Source organism: Vanacampus margaritifer, chromosome 4, assembly GCF_051991255.1.
Source record: "Vanacampus margaritifer isolate UIUO_Vmar chromosome 4, RoL_Vmar_1.0, whole genome shotgun sequence".
Taxonomy (NCBI): domain Eukaryota; kingdom Metazoa; phylum Chordata; class Actinopteri; order Syngnathiformes; family Syngnathidae; genus Vanacampus; species Vanacampus margaritifer.
The window spans coordinates 15,640,493-15,658,569 of NC_135435.1; the positions used below are offsets into that span (position 1 = coordinate 15,640,493).

The 18,077-nt window shown below is 42.7% G+C and overlaps 1 protein-coding gene across 7 annotated transcripts in view; it reads right to left on the reverse strand.

The window, feature by feature from the left end:
• Positions 1 to 18,077, reverse strand: part of zfhx3b (zinc finger homeobox 3b) — a 346,429-nt gene that overhangs the window by 73,583 nt on the left and 254,769 nt on the right. For all 7 annotated transcript variants that reach the window (XM_077562960.1, XM_077562961.1, XM_077562959.1 and 4 more), the window contains one exon: positions 903 to 1,134. In XM_077562960.1, coding sequence (XP_077419086.1) covers positions 903 to 1,134 — 232 coding nt within the window. The remainder of the gene's footprint in view (positions 1 to 902; positions 1,135 to 18,077) is intronic.

Here is an 18,077-nt window from a genome sequence, read left to right on the forward strand (position 1 = left end):
GGCTCACTTTGCTGACCAAACCCAGAAACAATACTCTGTTGTGTGACAAATTTACAAGACATTTATTTTCAGTTTACGGGGACTTATATCTATAGTTCTGAATATAAGGGGCCACTTCACCCTAAGTCAGAGGTGGGCAATCTCGGTCCTCGAGGGCCGGAGTCCTGCAGGTTTTGGAGGTTTCTCAATTTCAACACAAGCTGATTCCAATCAACAGTATCGTTATCAGGCTTATGCAGAGCTTGCTGATGAGCTGATCATATATCAGCTGTGTTGGAGAAGGGCAACATGCAAAACCTGCAGGACTCCGGCCCTTGATGCCCACCTCTGCCCTAAGTGATAAAACCTTAATTGTATTGCCATATAGAAAATGAAAGCCTATGGATCTTTGTTCTTGTCTAAGTTCAGTCCAGAATAAAAATGATTGTCACTATTTTAGGACGAAATACAGAGACTTTAGCACATGTATATTATATAGGCAAAAACATTCCAACACAGATAAACTACCTAATCAATTAGGGCTTGTTTGTCCATTTAGTTTCAATTCTTCGGCTCACACACTCAAAACTTTGAAGGAACCATTTTGGGAAGGCCTTTTTCCTGTTCTCAGTGCAAAATGCAAGGGCCACAAAGGCACGCTTGGATTTGATTGGTGTGGAAGAACCTGAGAGCCCTGACTTACACCCTATCAAAAACCTCTGAGCATAAATACGTCACACATTGCAAGCCTGACTTTCAAGTCCAACATCAGTATAGTTGAAACTCATCAAGGATCAACAAACAAAAACTGCCTTAAACGCTACAACATCTTGTAGAACATCTTCCTACATGACCACACAAAGGTGTTTGTCCACACGGTGAATGCAATACAGACATGAGAGCGACAACAAAAGGTGTCTGACCTGTATCTGAAGAGGAACATTTGCGAATGGTGAAGATGGAGCTGAGGTCCTCGTCGTCCTCGGGCAGGCCCTTCTGCAAGCGCTGCAGCTTCCTGAGGCTCTCGCTGCGCTGGTGCTTCATGGAGCGCACATGCTGGATCAGGTTGAGCTTGGCCTTGGTCGAGTAGTTGCACAGCACGCAGTGGTAGTAGCAGGCATCACCCTCCACCGCGTGTTCGTGCTGTTGCAGGTGCTGTGGGAGGGAATGGAGAGAGAGAGAGAGAGAGAGAGGGGAGAAAAAGTGAGAAAGTGCTTCTTGTGGATGGCGCTTTCGCTCACACAGTTGGCAAATGAACAAATCAATTCCCAATCACGGTCCTGTTGTTTAACATCCAGACCTCTTCCACTTCAGAACAACTGTTTGGACTGCGCACTTTGTCTGCATTGAGTGTCTGTATCAACGCGCTAACAGGACAGGAGAGGCCTGAAACCCCCCCGCCACACAAATCTCGGCGGACGGCAATGGCATCAGCTAGCCTTCAGAAGCCGTGAGCTCGGCAGCCCGGCGGATGGAAAGAACATTGATTCCCTTCACTCAACACAAGCCTCCCGCCTCTGAAAAGGAAACTCCAAACATCTGCCTGTTTCACGCTTGGGATACTAAATATTGATCACGGCGAGTTAAATCCCAGCTTTATCATAGAGCGCGGCACGCAGGCCTTGAGAAGGCAGCAGGGCGACCGGAACATTCCGCAACAGGAGGACGAGCGTCAGAGGACAGTAAATCAGCATCGGTATTGACCTGTCAACCCCATCACTTCCTCGTGGCTAAACAGGGACCCTCGTGTTAGCCTTCACCCAGCAGTATCAAAATACACCCCAAGTGACGCCACACTGCCACAAAGTCTTGTCACACCAGAGCCTCAAGTCTAATTACCTCCTGCATTGCTCAATCAATGATGCAAGAGCGGACCTGGCGTGAGCAAGCCAGTTATATTCCATTTGATCTTGGTTGAGAGGAAGAAACATACTCTGGAACCTCGATTTAACGGATCCACCACCAATCCATTTGACGGATATATCTGCATAAATAGTAGTGTCGGAATGGAATTCAAAAAGTGAATTGGCCGCTGTTTGCTGACACAATCAGCAGACAGAGCCTGGTGCTCGAGTTCCTCGGGATGATGTTGGTCACACGCTCAACAGCCGCTGTTTAACTGAGCGGTCATCTTGTACACATACATTTCTCCAACATCCTATATGGATTTTGCTACAGCAAGTATACAGTTGTCGTTTGTCGAGCTTTTCACTTTGTTTCTAAACATAACAAAGGTGAGAAACGCTAACCTTAGTATTGGTGACCAATTGGAACTTAAGTTGGAGTCAGCCATTTTTGTGGAAATGACTTTTGGAGGGGCTGGAATGGATTAATGGAATTTTAATTATTAATTAATTAATTCTATAGGGAAACTGATTTGATATACATGTACATTACGTTTGTAATTACTTGTGTCTAGTCTAGGTGTTTGTCCTTTTCTTGTCAGTTAGCTTGCATTTAGTTACCTGGTTCCTTTCACTCGTTGTCGGTTCATTTTCCTTGTCACGTCTTGCGCTGCAAGTGTTTGCTGTCTTGAGCCTAGTCCAAGTTAAATCCAGTCCAAATCCAGCCCAAGTCAAGTATATTTTCCTTCTGTTCAGTTTGGCACTCTGAACTTGGTTATTTTGGACTAGATTTTTTTTTAAATTATTATTATTAACCCTGCCACACCTCCATGCTTTCCTGCAATTTGGATCCCCAACCCCACACACCCCATGGCATTTGAAATCCAAGGTTCCTTTGCATAATAATGCTCAGCTATAATCCAGTTAGTAATTTAACATTATATGTATTTTTATGGTTAACCATTACAGGTGTGCAGATGTACCTAATGCTGTGGCCAGTGACCAGATCCTGCACTGTTTTTAACCCATTAAAAAAAACTAAGCAGTCCAATGTTATTTTTTTCTATTTATCGAATAAATAGCGATAAAGATTCAAGTTGCAATAAAGCCGAGTCTACTTTGCACCGCCAACATTTTCCCCCCGCATCCTGCAAAGCTTGAACCTCTCTACAAGATCATTAATCTCCACCCTCGTCCTCATATAAAGTCTCTGAAGACAAGAAGAAACCGAGCTAGATGTCCTGCACACATCAGCAATTTAATCGCATTCCATTCAAATCAGATTGCTTACAAACTGAAAGAGGGAAAGGGGGGGGGGTTATTCTAATAATGTTAAATGTCCTTGACAGTCTTGTGTCTCTATCTCCCACTGTTTGCTTATTTCTGGTAATCTTGTAATATTGCCGTGAGGAGTTGCGAGAGATTGTATTTCATTGTTTTTTTGTTTCATATTCGTCTGTTTAACACCTAAAATGTGTATTAAGACGCCGCTTCCAGGAAAAAAGAAAAGCTCTTTTTTCAACCTCCTTTTTTGTGAGCCCCACAGTGCAGTGTAATAGAGTTATTAGGTGATTGCAAAAGGCTCTGTCTCTGCGTGCTCTCTTTTCTCTCCTCATTTTAAGCTATCCATGATGTCATGAATAGGTGTTGCTGGATATTATGAGGAACCCCCAGCCCCCTCCGCTTTTACTCTGTGCACAAATATTGCATCGGAAGAGAGGCAGAGAAGCCTGAGCGATTTGGTAATAGACAACACCAAATCCATCAATGCAAACTGCTCTTAGTCCTCACACATGTCCTGAATTAAAACAAATTTTCGCTGCAAATGACTCACAGCTCAAGAAATCCACGTGAAGTCAAGTTGGAGGGGAAAAAAATGACAGCACCTGACTAAAACTTCAAAGCTAGTCTCAGGAGGTAGGGGAAAAATGCTGGGAGTTTTATAGTTTCCCATAAAAAGCCCGGGGTTTATATAGGAGTAAACCTGAGACCGCCTGCTCCAGCATCAGCCATAACTCACTGGTCGACTGACTGGCCAGGACTGTGGCCTCAACAGAGCTAAAAGCGGCTCGCTCCAGCGCCTGTAGCTCCGTCTCCAACATCAAACGCTTCTACCTGTAAAGCAGCACTTGCATCACCTCTGCTCCGTCCATGACCCCGGGCAGCTGGGGGCACCTCCGAGTCAGTCAACACGGTGGGAAGCTCAACCAGGAGGATGATCAGATAGGAGACTGTTGCGCATTCGCTTACATTCTAAAACCACTAAGGTCACATGATAGAATTGAAAGATTAGAATTAACAAACAGTAAGAAATTGTATTTCTCTGGAAAAAGTGCCCAAACCCAGTAAACATTTTGCCCAACCTCCGCCTCAATTTCACATGTGCACGCTAACATAATGCACAAGACAGACAGAACTGTGTCTGTTTCCTATGAATCTGCAATGAAGCCCCTAGTTGATAAATCACCTCCAACTGGAGTGCAGGAATTTACCAGCTTAATGAAAAAGTCATGTTAGGCTGGAAGGAGTTGTTCTGCATGGCTTTGGGCTTTCTAATCACCCGACAGAGGCCCCGAATGAAGGGGTGCTGTGGAGCATACGGCAGCAGGGGAGGCTTGCCATGTGAGTGGCATGGATTCAATAAGTGTGTGACTGCCCCAAATTCATTAGACACCAAGTACTTGTGTGTACTGTATGCTGATATCATTATCCTTAATCATTTGTGTGCGGTCAAAGTCATGACATTATTGATAAGACAAGGAACTAAACAATGCAGAACTTTAGGGCACTTATGCTGACCAAGAGTAATCCCTGAAATTTGTTCTAAAAGCAGCTCACCAGTGACAGGATGTTGTGACTTTTTAACCAAAAAAATACACATTAATGGCAGCACGGTGGAGACTGGTTAGCACGTCCGCCTCACAGTGCAGAGGACGTGAGATCGAGTCCGGGCTTTGGCCTTCCTGGGCGGAGTTTGCATGTTCTCCCCGTCCCTGTGTGGGTATTCTCCGGGTACTCCGATTTTCTCCCACATTCCAAAGACTTGCATGGCAGGTTAATTGAACACTCTTAAATGTCCCTAGGTGTGATTGTGAGAGTGGGTGGTTGTTTGTCTTTGCGTGCCCGGCGATTGAATAGCAACCAGTTCACGGTGTACCCTGCCTACTGGCCGAAGCCAGCTGGGATAGGCTCCAGCACACCCGCGACCCAACTAAGTTGTTAAGAAAATGGATAGAAGGATGGACATTACCCCCTCCTCCAATGCTGATTTTTTTTTGCAATTTTTCCCTCTGTTCTAAGGTTAAGCAGATATTGAAGGAAATTATTCATTTTTAATTAATCAGAATTCAATTTTGCTAACTATAGGAATTTCCATTGTCTTAAAGGAAACTCCACCCAAAAGTTTTCTTTACAATAATGGTCTATGTAGCCCAACTAGTCTAAACACGGAATTCTGATTCATATTGTGTTTGTGAGTTAAGAAACAAATTCCACATTTTTATCCATCTCAGTGGGTGGCCATTTTGCTATTTGTCGAAAATGACATCACAGTTGCTCAGGGCTCAGGTAATGACCAATCACGGCTCACATGACCAAGCCCAGAAAACAGGCGAGCTGTGATTGGCCGTTACCTGAGAAACTGTGATGTCATTTCCAGTCAACAGCAAGTGGCAAAATGGCCGCCCCCTAAGATGAATTAAAAACAGGTGGATTATGCTGCAGGGTGAATTCTGATTTAAAAAAAAAACGCAATATTCATCAGAAAGACATTTTTGAATTAACTTCCTCTTTAAAATAAAAAAAATCCATACTGGTCATATACTGTACATTAATATCAGCCTGTTAATCAATGTAATTGGTCACTAAAATCAAAAGTAGGTTAGATGACTTCAAATTACCTTTCATATGCTCAAATATTTTCTCATTTGCCGTTCTCGTGAGGTGCTCTTCAACACTTCAGTTTATACTGAAGTGTTTTTTCAAAGTTTAAAAAAACTCTATGATGGCTTATCAAAGCTCTTTTGGAAGAACACCTTCCCTCTCTCTGTGGAGGCTGAGGCAGTTGCTCTCTGCTTTTTCAGGTAAAGTGAGAAAGGGACGGGGCGGTGTGGGCACCACCCCATCCTCTCGCTCACAACTCCACAGTGCACCTTGGCCTTTGAGTGGGCACCACACGCATGTATCGGTTTCACCACCCACCTAGAGCACGGCATACATCTGCATTTCCATCCACTTAAATGCGCAAGTAAAAGTGCACCTTTAACACAAAACTGTGTGCTTGCTGAGAGAGTCGGACTCACGCAAGATGGAGGTGGGTATTACTGGAAGGGTGGATGGGAGACAGAGAGACGGTAATTCCGGAGAATGGCTCCCAATGGAGCTTTATAATACAGCGCGCACACACAGACACAAATAAAAGTATAGACAAAAAGCACTACAATATATAAACACACATGCACAGACAGACTTGTGCACACACACAAAACCACAAGCCATTAAGTTCATACCCTAATTTCCACCATTACATTTGGCAGTGCTGTTAATACAAAATTAATGCATTAAAACAGATGGCTATCTGTGAGCTAAATAGCTATCAATTCGAAGGGAGCTGCCAAACCTCCCCGTTAGAGAGCCAGACAAGCTCTGCTTTGCAATTGCTTGGCTTTTGTCCCCCCACCCTCCAAATGTTATCTTTCAACTGGTGGTACAGGTTCAAATGCGGGAGCATGGAAGTCCGGATACCTCTTTTGTTATAATTCAGTCAGTAATGGTTACAGTTTACTCATGTAGAAAATGTATTTCATGCTGAAAGGATAACATCTGCCCATTGGGATGAAAAAAAAAAAAGCTGCAGTTTAAGTCTCACTGTCGGACAAACACATCTGTGGGGTGTATTTTGTTGCTTCCTGCTACATCCAAAAGCAGAAAAAACATCAGTGAGTGTTTGCACAACTGGTGCCAAATTGCCAAGGGTTCTAAATCAGGATTATTTATCTATTTTAATGATGATGATTAATGTTGGGAGAAAAGACGCTTGAGGGTGAAAATATGGCCGTGGCGCGCAGTGACTGCATTTGTACACTGAATGTGACTCTGGGATTCCCCTGGAATGAAAGCAGGTTATTTTGCGAAGAAAAGCAGAGCGGAGCTTGGCCCGGGATTCCGGGTCTGCCAGCAGCACGAACAACAACTCGCAACCGCAGAGGCCCCGCTGGGTTCCAAGTGTGGTGGCTGCTTTGAATTAGACCCAGCAAGCTGCAACATGCCTCAAAGATAGCTTATGGAGTATTCCAAGACTCAAGTGGCAACAGAAAGCCTCCTGTATGTCATTCTCACTCTTCCTTTACTCCCCCTAATGCGTGTCATCCCTCCACCCAATACTGGTCCTTTTTCAAAAAAGTGCTTCCTCTACTTGCTTAGACATGATCCATCACTACCAGCGAATAAAAACAAGCTGTATATTTATCTTGGGGAGGAGGGAAAGAAGCAAAATGGACCTGTGGGCAGAGAGGTAAAGATGGATGTCTTCAGGTGTCCTTAGAGAGGATGCCTTAACGCAAACCCATGAAATAAGTAGTAAGGGAGGACAAGGGGGGGTTGAAGGACACTTAAAGACAAAGCAGCTAGCCACCCGTGCTCCACACCCACCACTCTTACTTACGTTAACATTAAATAAAGCAATAATTATTGAATTCTGATGGAATGAGTAAGATGCTGGAAAGTAAACAATGGGAACATGATTGCAGAAGGAAGACAATCAATGCAGGCAGTAATTTGGGCCATGCTGATTGTTTATGCTTTTGTGTGTACAATGTGTGTGTTTGTACATTTGTGCAGCATATCTATAGCATAACAAAGTTGTGGGGCAGAATCCTCCCAGCTCCAAAATCACCATGTTAAAGGAAGTCAAAAAGTTACCAAACACCGCAATCATATACCAAACATTAACACGTCACAGTAAAATCATGCCCAAGTGCTAATTTATTAAGCTAAAAAAAATGAGAGGTAAGTAAATTTAAAAGGTAGGACAGTGATTATGTTATCGGCCCAAACTATTTTTCAAAGGTCTTTGAGCCATGTGTGACGCAATATATAAAATGTGCTGAGGCAGCAATTTAACAGGCGGAAATGTATCTAAACACAAACATACCATCATGGCTAATGAGTTGCTTGCACTAAAGTTTTTTCTGTGTTAAATTTCTAACAAAGCAGGCTTACTCTAATGGATCTTACCTAATTATTTTTACTTGTTTAAAAAAACAAGACATTCAAACTTGAGGCGACAGAGAATAAATAGATAGATAGAAACACTTTAAATGCGTTAATAGTTTAAAATAACAGACAACATCAGGAACGACCAACAGCAATGATAGTGGAAAAAAATATGGAATGAACCATATTTGGACATAGAATGTTTCTGCCCAACAGCGACGATATCTATGGTAAATTAAGAGTGTATATGTGCTGTGACAAGAGCTGAGTAATGCACTCACCCATAAGCGCGCACAGAACAAGGATTGGGTAATCCCTCCTTCAATAATGACCCTGGCTTCTAAAAGATGGCTCTCAAGCACATGATCAATGTGTCCACATAATTCATGTGCAAGTCTGTGTCTTTGAGAGGCCAGGAGGGGGATAAGCATGCATGCGGCGATGAGATCAATGCCCCTGTGTGGTGATAACGAGCCTGAGCCCATGCCCACAGGAGCCTCACGACGCCATCCAGGGTCTCGCTCATTAGGAACATTTGGATAAGCATGGCCATACATACATAATGTGCACTTGTAATCGGATACTTCTTAATGAGCCGGGCCTTGCTTTTGTAACCCACCACACTGGCAACACAACAGACAGGAAATTATGTCAACACCCAAATAAAAAACAGCCCCCCCCCCCCCCCCCTGCAAATTATCAACAAGCTGTTGCTGTTCTCTGAAGGTAGCTAATTAACAGCTTAACCTCCCAATGTTTTTATTAAATCGGTGCTGGCACAAGAAAACTGTAGTACAATGTGCTTGCCTGCAGGGGGTTAGAAGAGGGTGGAGTCTGCGGGGGGCACCCAAACAACGGTTGCAGACAGCTGACTAAGTACTGGCAACGTACCATCTGGGAGCTGAAGGGGACAACTCAGGACTTGCCCGGCTCCTTTGCTCTCTATTACCAACAATTGTGAAGCAACATCCTTCCCTTCAGGATGGCTGAGCTAATTAATGGTGTGGTTTATATGTTCCCGATACAATTCTGGATTATATTCCATGTCTGCCACAATAAATGCTGAGATTGGGAAGGAAAAAAAAAATATGTCAATAAAACTTTGCTTTTTCGCATTGAGAATTAGATGGAAACATGAGCAAGAAACACAATTGAAAACTTCCAAGAAAATGACTACACCCATAAAGCATTAATATTACACTCCCTTTTCTTCTGGCTATGAAGTTGGGCCAGCAAAGATACTTTGAATGTGAGTGACATTTAGCGCATAAGCGCTGTCGTTTGTGTGGAAGAGAATGTTTGTAATGATAATGACCTGAATTGTGCTAGCCTGTAGGCATGCAAAGCTACAAATCTAAGGGAATGTTTTAGCTCATGCGTGATGAAAACATAAGTATGTGTCAAAAACATTGTACATTGTCACCTGAACAGATCGCTTTCGGCTGCTTAAAGTCCCTGTGAAGTAAAATAAATGTGCCTTCTAAATTTGACACACCACAGAGAAGATTGCTGTTTGCCAAAATTGATTTTAAAAAGTAAATCACCAAGTACATAAAATGAGGCTTGAAAATCGGGAAAATCAAATAGTTGTGTCGGTCTCGAATGCTGTGGGAGTGCCCACTGAATGTGCTGAAACCACAACAAATTTAACTGACAAATGTCACTCAAATATAACTACTGTGAACTGACAAAAAAGGATGCAAGATCATCTAGCGCCATGCTTATACGTCAATGTTTGAGCTGTGAAAATAAATCTATAAGTATTCTCCGCGACAAAGGCAAACCTCTGCCTTTTTCGAGATTGCCATTAAAATTGAACTGATTTTTTTTATTTTCAGCATAAACCTGCTAACTCAGTGGTTCTTAACCCCTTAAATGACAACCACTGATTTCTTAAAAATGGAACCCAGGAGCAGCAGATACAATAAAAACAGCAGAGGCCCCAGAATTTAACCCTATAGAACACCATACGTTCTATTAAACATGTGTATTCATATTACACTTACTCGTCCGACCACTTTCTTTCTTTTGCTCGACATATCTAGTATGAAGGGATTAAAATATTAATAAAGAAATCACATGATGTACCATCAGAACAGCCACAAGTCGACTATTGAATGCACCAAATTCCCTCACCACAGATAGGCCAAGCAATGTAGCATCACGTGATCACCTCCAGCCAATAGTGGGGTTTCCATCCGCCTATTTTTATTTGAATTCTCAAGAAATACGAAAAATAAAACTGAATGGAAACGCTAGAAATTTGATAAAGGGCCTAAAATTCGCAAAAAAGTTTTGACACTTGGAGGGGGTGGATTTTGAAGCGTATCGTAAAAGAAAAAATGCGAATCTGGGCTATATTTTGCAAATAAACGCTGACAAGACCAGATATACGTCGTACGTTTTGACCGGATATTACATCACACATACGTTTGTAGTCACAAAGCAATGGCAGACGATAAAGTAAGGTTGGGGGGACGAAGAAACAGAAATATTTTTGGAATTAATTTAAGAAGTGAATATTTATGCAATTTCAGATGGAAAAAAGCAAAGAAACGCTACGGTTTATCAAGTATCACGGCGCAGTTGCTTAGTGTTTTTCTTATTCTTCTTTTAAATTACTGGTGGATCACATCTCTATGGTGTATACCGCCACCTACAGCGGCGGAGTCCCCTCTCAATATTCGCAAACGAAGAACAGATGGAAACGGGCATGTTCGTTTTGCGCATTTTCAGTAAAATCGCTTAAAAATTTTTAAACAATTGGATGGAAACCTGACTAATGATGACTAAGAGGAGTGTGTATCATGACGAATCATTTGAGTCAGGTGTGTATCTTGACTCACAGAGCCCCTGTGGTTTGATCAAACTCAGGTTAAGAACCACTGTGCTCACTGCATCTGTGCTAAAACAGAACTTGGCTCGCAATTTGTGTGGCACTGTTGGCAGCAGACAAAATGTTTGATGTAAATGAAGGCCAGAAACGTAGTGATTTAAGGAGCTAGTGAATTTGGTAACGAAGGGGTGTTGGATTAAGGCACAAGCAAACACCACTTGCAATGATTAATGCAGTCAATGCGAATTAAATGCAGAGCAGGAACATGACCCAAACACAATTAGTCTGGGCGAACAAACATCACATGGACATGAATGCAGATTCATTGCTACACGTTCCGCAGCCAATCAGCAAAACTAAATGAAAAGGGATTGGCCTAATCTGGATGTGCAAGTGAACACGTCTCCATGTTGTGTGTCCACTCCCTATAGTTCACCAGTTAGCATGACCCAAAAAGCCCTCGGGGGGGGCCCAGAAGCCATGATTACAAATTGGCCCACGCTCTTGGCTTTGTAGCAACTTGTATTAATTGAGCTCGTGCTCTGTGTTTTTGCAAACACAAGAGTAGAAAGGAGACACAGAATACCACCTCCTCAGGCTCATATTATCTAGCTTTCACCCCTGGTGTCCTTGGTTTGGTAGTGTAAATATTTCATTACTACTTAATTGGTTGTTGCTTCAGGTTACGTAATAAGGCTGTGGAAGCTGGAACGCTGTATGTTTTCTAACTAACCCGTATCCTGTTTTATGTCAAATTCATAGCAAAGTGGAGACCCGGGTGCAAGATGGCTACACGCAATCTTATTAAAAACAGCGATTATGCGTTCAGATAGTGTCAATATTTAACTCTCGTCTTATGCGGCTATCTTTATTAGAAGCTTTGCCATGACAAAAGCAACGTGGTCTTGGAGAGGTGCCTCTTCTTAAAATGAAAATTAATGAGTGGGGTTGAGTGGAGGTGAAAACATAGAGTGGGTCTATATGTGGGCTTATTTGCATGGAGCGTGAAGTGCTCAGTTGGAGTGAAAACGGCAGCTGAGGGTTCTTCACACAATTCGTACACCAAACACCCACCAGCTCCACCGGTCAGCACTTCTCCGCTGGGAAAACACAAAGCTGCAACTTACATGAGTGCACAGCTTACAGTGCACTTACTTGCTGCAGTCTTTACATTGGAAAAGGGCCATTTAAAGTTACACTTTGAAAATGTTCAGGGGAAATAAAACACTAGTTTAAAGACTTTAGTGTGTTGTCCCGCTCGGTTTGGATTGCTTAACATGCTTGGAGTTTATTCAGGTTTGTTTTGACATTTTAGCCGTTTCCTATGAATGGAGTCAAACTTTGGGAATTTATTTGGGGGCGGTTACTCAGTAAATTAGGAATGTGTGGCCAGCATCTGTCATTTGTTTACATTCAGTATGTGTAACAGTAAAAGTTATTCAGCAAAACAAGTTCCATTAATAGTAAGGTTAGCTTTTTCTTTTTAAATAACAATAAATATAACTCAACGTCAAAACACTGTAACAAACAATGCCTTAGTCGCTACTCGCTAACTTCTCTGGTAGCATGCTTCATGTATATGAACATCATTGGAACGTTTTTTTGAAATACAAGCCAGAGTTTGGCAGATTGTTTGCTTTGACTTGTGAGCAAAACTTTGCGATACGAGCACTCGAAGGTGGTACCAAACTCAATTCACTTCGCAACAAGCAGCAGTTTAGCAAATAATAAATAATTCTTACAAAAAGCTGTAGGTTGCCACTCCCGGTTGAATTTGACTGTTGTCTATTGTGTCGTTAAAACCACACAACTTTGCCTTTGGAGATTGTCCGCTAGCTTAATATTATGCAAAACACCATAGGCAGACTAACAAACAGCATTATTGTTGCAGTGTTTAAAAAAACTGTATATTTGTTTTGTTTTCTTCTACATCATCACCTTTTGACCTTCACCCACAGGGAGAAAGTGCACTTGTGTTGACAAATGATTCTCTAAAAAGTCCCACCCCCTTTATCCCATGAGCATTTGCAACTCTGTCACTAATACATATGGGCCTTGTGTGGCAATGCACATTTACAAGGGAATTCTATTGGGTGTGCTCATTAGCCAAGGAGAAAAAAAAATACACTATAATTTCACTTTCCATATGAAAGAAACAAAAGTGCTCATTGATCAGGAGGATCAATGAAGGATCAATAAACTAAACCCTCATCATTCCCAGAGCAGTGTAATTGCTGCTGAGATGTAGTTGTCATCACTAAAAATCAAACACAGGCTCGACTAATTGGAGGAGGCCGTTTGCTTTCGGACATGCTTGCAAAAAGCGCTTCCAAGTCCCAGAAAAGAATTGTGACGACTACTCAGCTGCTCAGTGTGTTGAGTGTGAGCGGGGCAGGCGCCATTACGCTGGCTGCCTTTAAGGCCTTGTATACACAGAATAATTGTTCACATCTTAAATGACGATTTCTTTGTGACAAACAGCACACACAAATATAAAATCAAGCATTTAACAGTTCCGGTCATACTGTGTGTGGTCAGCTCTGATAATGGCAGTGCAAAGGCAGAAACCTGAGAGTGTTTCCAAAGAGGACCACATGTGGGAACATTGTTAGATGGCCATATCTGTAAGAAAAGACAACATTCTTCACTTCTTTGATTGACTACATTCTGTTTATGTCACACTCCATGGAGACTCAGGGATAGCTTTCCCTTCCCCAAACAATTGAAGATTTTTGGCCATAATTATTGCACGATTAATATTTAAGGTTGTAAGCCCCAACCGGTTTCTTACCCTATTAATGGGACAAATCCTTTCTCATACACTTCAGACAAAAGGTGGGCAAATCTTGGAGGATGGTCGAACATTTTAAGTCCTTTGGTCCTGTACCTGGCCTAAGATCAAATGAAGCACAACTTGTGATTTTTAGAAAATATCCTTTTTAGACAGTTTGTTCCTGACCTCGGACTTAGCCACAGGTCAGGAGCTAGACGTGCCATTTCCCACTGGCGTTGTCGAGATCTGCAGATTTATTTCTTATAGAGCAATGGAAAAGCAAAGAGGCGTGCCTGATCCAACATCTGATAGATATTTTACAGGCTGGCATCCCACACAGGCAAACAGCACATAAACTGCTTGAAAAAGCCTTCAAACTGCGGTTCAAAGACGACCACTTTGCCCCTTCCTGTTTATTGATTACATAGCGCTCCTGTTGGGTAATTGTGCAGTAAATCAAGCACGGTGAGCACTAATCTCAACCCCGGGAGGAAAGTGTTAAAGGTAAAACCTGCTGAAAAGTGCATAATGATGGCGCAGTGTTGAGCCAGGAGAGAGTCTATGAGGCTCCTCCCTCTCACATTTCTCACTCACTGCCTGCCTGCACAGCCAAAGACAGAAAGGAGAGTGCTTGGCAAGAGGAGCAATGGGAAGAGTATACAGTTTCTAACCACCTCGCACTCTCTCACTTACTCTTCCAGTCCCTGTCAGTGCATTCCCAACCAAAGCGCCGGGGGCGCCATGCTTGTAAAGAAACCACAGCCTTTTTAAGGGCTTCTTGTATTTACAAAGGGAGGCATGTCGGAATCAAAGGCATTACCACATGACACAACACATTAAACAGTTGGCAGATTGAGAATTTATAGACTAAGAAGATAGTGAAGTGGGTAAACAGGAGTAATAAGATTGTTGGAGGAGTTGAACTTACCTAAAGAGAGTAAGTCGTAATGGAGCCGCCCTCTGCTTTGCCTTCCCGCAGACCATACGGCTCACGCTGTACTCCAGGTGGAGACAGCTATCATTTTCCCATCAACTTCCTGTTTCTCTCGTCTCCCCACCCCCCTTTCCTCGCTGCTCTCTCACTCGCAGCTGCACAACTTGATTTTCGGTGCCAGGTTTGAGGAAATACAAAGCTCTGCCTTTCACCCATCTTCTGAAATAGCTCGCAAGCTGCACTTAAGAGACTTTTTTTTCCCTGCTCCCTCCCTCTCCACTGTTATCCTCCTGCCCCCGTGTTGCTGCTCGCCCTAATCTCGCCTCAGTTTTTACTTCACCTTCATCAGCACAGACCTAAAAATACATGATGAATGGAATATGATATTTTAAAGTCTTAACTCGCTTCTATCTGTTCGTACAGAGCGAATAATAGGGTAGTTAATCCTGCAGATCCGACTCAAATTGATTAATCAGCACATGCGGACAATCAAATAAATGATTAATATTCCTCAGTCCTGTGGTCGGACAGTTACCCCCGAAACCGTCAGTAATAATTCAGTAACCCTCCGCAGACCACAGGCTGCAGCTAGTCAGCCTCACTCAGCATCAGCCCTCTGATGTTGAGCAGGACTTTGAACTCTCCACACACAAACGGAGACACGGCAGCGTGAAAACAATCTGCAGTCTACTCTCACTGCAATCCTCCTATGATGGCTGATTGTCTGATCAGGCTCATGTATCATAAACCATGCAAACAGGTGGAGCTCAGCTCATTACTGTAAGATCAGTAAGATTTTCCAGTTATTAAAAAAATGTGCATATATAGTGAACACATGGTTGAGAATCACTGTTCTAAGGCAATCTGTTTAAATGTTGTTGTTTTTTTTACTCTACATGATCAAGTCCAAATTCAGACTTGCACACAATGCTCTACTGGATGTACTGTATCACCTCATCACTTAAGCATGGTGGTGGCAGTGCCATTGCATGTGCATGCATAGCTGCCAGTAAAACTGATTGCCCTTGTATTTAATAATGACGCGGCTGCTGACAAAATCATCAGGATGAATTCTGAAGTGTTTCAGAAAATATTATCTGCTTATAGTCAGCCAAATTCTTCTGAACTTATTAGACTGCGCTTCACAGTGCAGATGGACAATGACCCCAAGCATAATGTGAAATAAACTACAGTGTTTTTCGAAGGCAATAATAATAATAATAATTGTAATTGTATTTCAAACAAATGTATTCGGTCTCGCTAGTTCCCCTTTTTTTCCACCTATGGCGGGGATGGATCCCCGCGAAAAAGTAGAGTTCACTGTATCTAAGACTTCAAAGCCATTCTGAGAAGTACAGATGTGACAGGTGAGGGGGAAAAAAAAAGCATAGAAACGTCACCATGTTTGCACACCTAGAGAAGCAGATGTTTCATGGCACTAGACTGACACAGCAGCAATTCCACCATGCCTGACCACATGGATGAACCACAGCTCGTCCCTCACGCTGTTGGACAAAAAGAAAGAAGACTTGAGATCCTTCTCTCTCTCTCTCTCTCTCTCTCTCTCTCTCTCTCTCTCTCTCTCTCTCTCTCTCTCTCTCTCTCTCTCTCTCTCTCTCTCTCTCTCTCATTACCACCACTACTCTTCCTCCCACAGAGGTCAGTGAGCAGCCATCTTCATCATGCTCCTCTGTTGAAGCTGTTATTAATCAAGGAGAGGGCCATAGGCGGAAGAGAGTACCTTTTGGCACTAGGATAAATTTGATGGGGGCTGAGCGATAACATGGTAAACCCATGTATATTTATATACAGCTTATTTTTGTTCACTCCAATATTTGGTTATATGATGTTATGCAAGCCCCAATACATGCATAGGCTAAACACACCGGGACTGACCCCCTTCTTAATCCGTTGTAACTGTACAGGAGACTTGACCTTTGTGTTGCGTCTGACCAGCTGGCTGCCAGAATCAGCATGTGCAGCTGTCCGCTGTGACAAATGCTAGCACACCACCACCGGTACACGCCGACTCGACCTCACTGCGCTGCTACTGTGACAATACCAGAACACGTCTAAAAAGTACCTCACTTCTGACAGAAGTCAGTATTGGGGTTAATACACCTTAGAAAGGTACAGGGCATACATTCAAAGTTAGCCCGGCCAATAGACCTCGTGATATATTGCGTTGTCATTAACAGGAGCCCCCCTCCCCCCAAAAGGGGTTTATCTAAACATCACCGCTCACTTTCATCTCGACTCGTGTTCAACTGTTTATAAATCAGCTGCACAAATATTTATGTGCTGAACGAGGGAAATGGCTGGTCTGGGTTCTATCTCTACCCGCCCTCCCTTCTTCTCGTGTGTATCTGTGCACGAGGCCACCACAAATGCAATATGTCAAGGCTCCAGGCTTCATCCATCATATCTGCTCTGTCACATGCTATTGTGAGGCTCCTGAAAAGGCTGACTAGACCACAGCAAGTTTAAGTAGCTGTTTAAGAACAAAACCAAAAATATGCACATACTGTACAGTCAAACTAGATAAGATTATGTGTAATAGCCCCACATTTAGGTGAAGTTGCTTAAATCACATTAACGTAAATTCAATATGCAGAGACTTGGTATAAAGCTAAGCACGCCAAACCACAAACATGACCGTGTTGTTGGAATACTGTGGTTGATCATTTTAGCGGTCGAAAAAGTTTTTACAAGAACTGCAAACAATCTTGAAAGGCAATCTTAGAACTGCCACTAGTGCTGAGACAACATGAGAGGTAACCAGCCTGGTTCACTACTATCACATACTAATTAAATGATCTACCATGACAACAAAATACATTTTATTCTTAATAATCTCCATTATTTCAAATAATTGTTCATTCCAAAATGATTTTTACATACCTGGACAGTCTCCAAAACCATTGGCTGCCAGTCATGCATTCTGCAAAAGCCCATAACTAATGCAGCACCATCAGTAGAAAAACTTCAAAAATAATACAACCATGTTCAATACAGTCCATGGCCTCTGCTTCCCTTTTAGCTCACCTATATGTTTCTGCCAACAGAACACACAATGGGACAGGCCCAGAAATTCTGGATCCATGCTGTGTAATTGCTCCCCTTAGCCCTGACCTCTGATCCGGATCACTGTGATACACAGCATCGCCGTTAAATTGGGAAGTGGGCAAATATTCTTCTAATGACCCTCACGACTACAAACCTAGATGAAAACAGAGAGGAATCAATCTTTCCTTTTTTTTTGCTGCCCTTCACTGATTCTATTAGTTTCCTTTTTTTTATCTAAGGGTTGGCTCCCAAAACTGTGGTGGAGAGCTGAGCAGGGTGGAGTGTCTATTTTCAATCTGACAGGGCAGCGGACTTCACTGAGATGCATTACATTAACGAGGAGATAACCAAGCAGTGCTCAGAAGGAAATATCTTTTAAACAGTATCTTGACTGCCTTTCCATGTACACATTGTGTGTGCTGAGTTGCCATT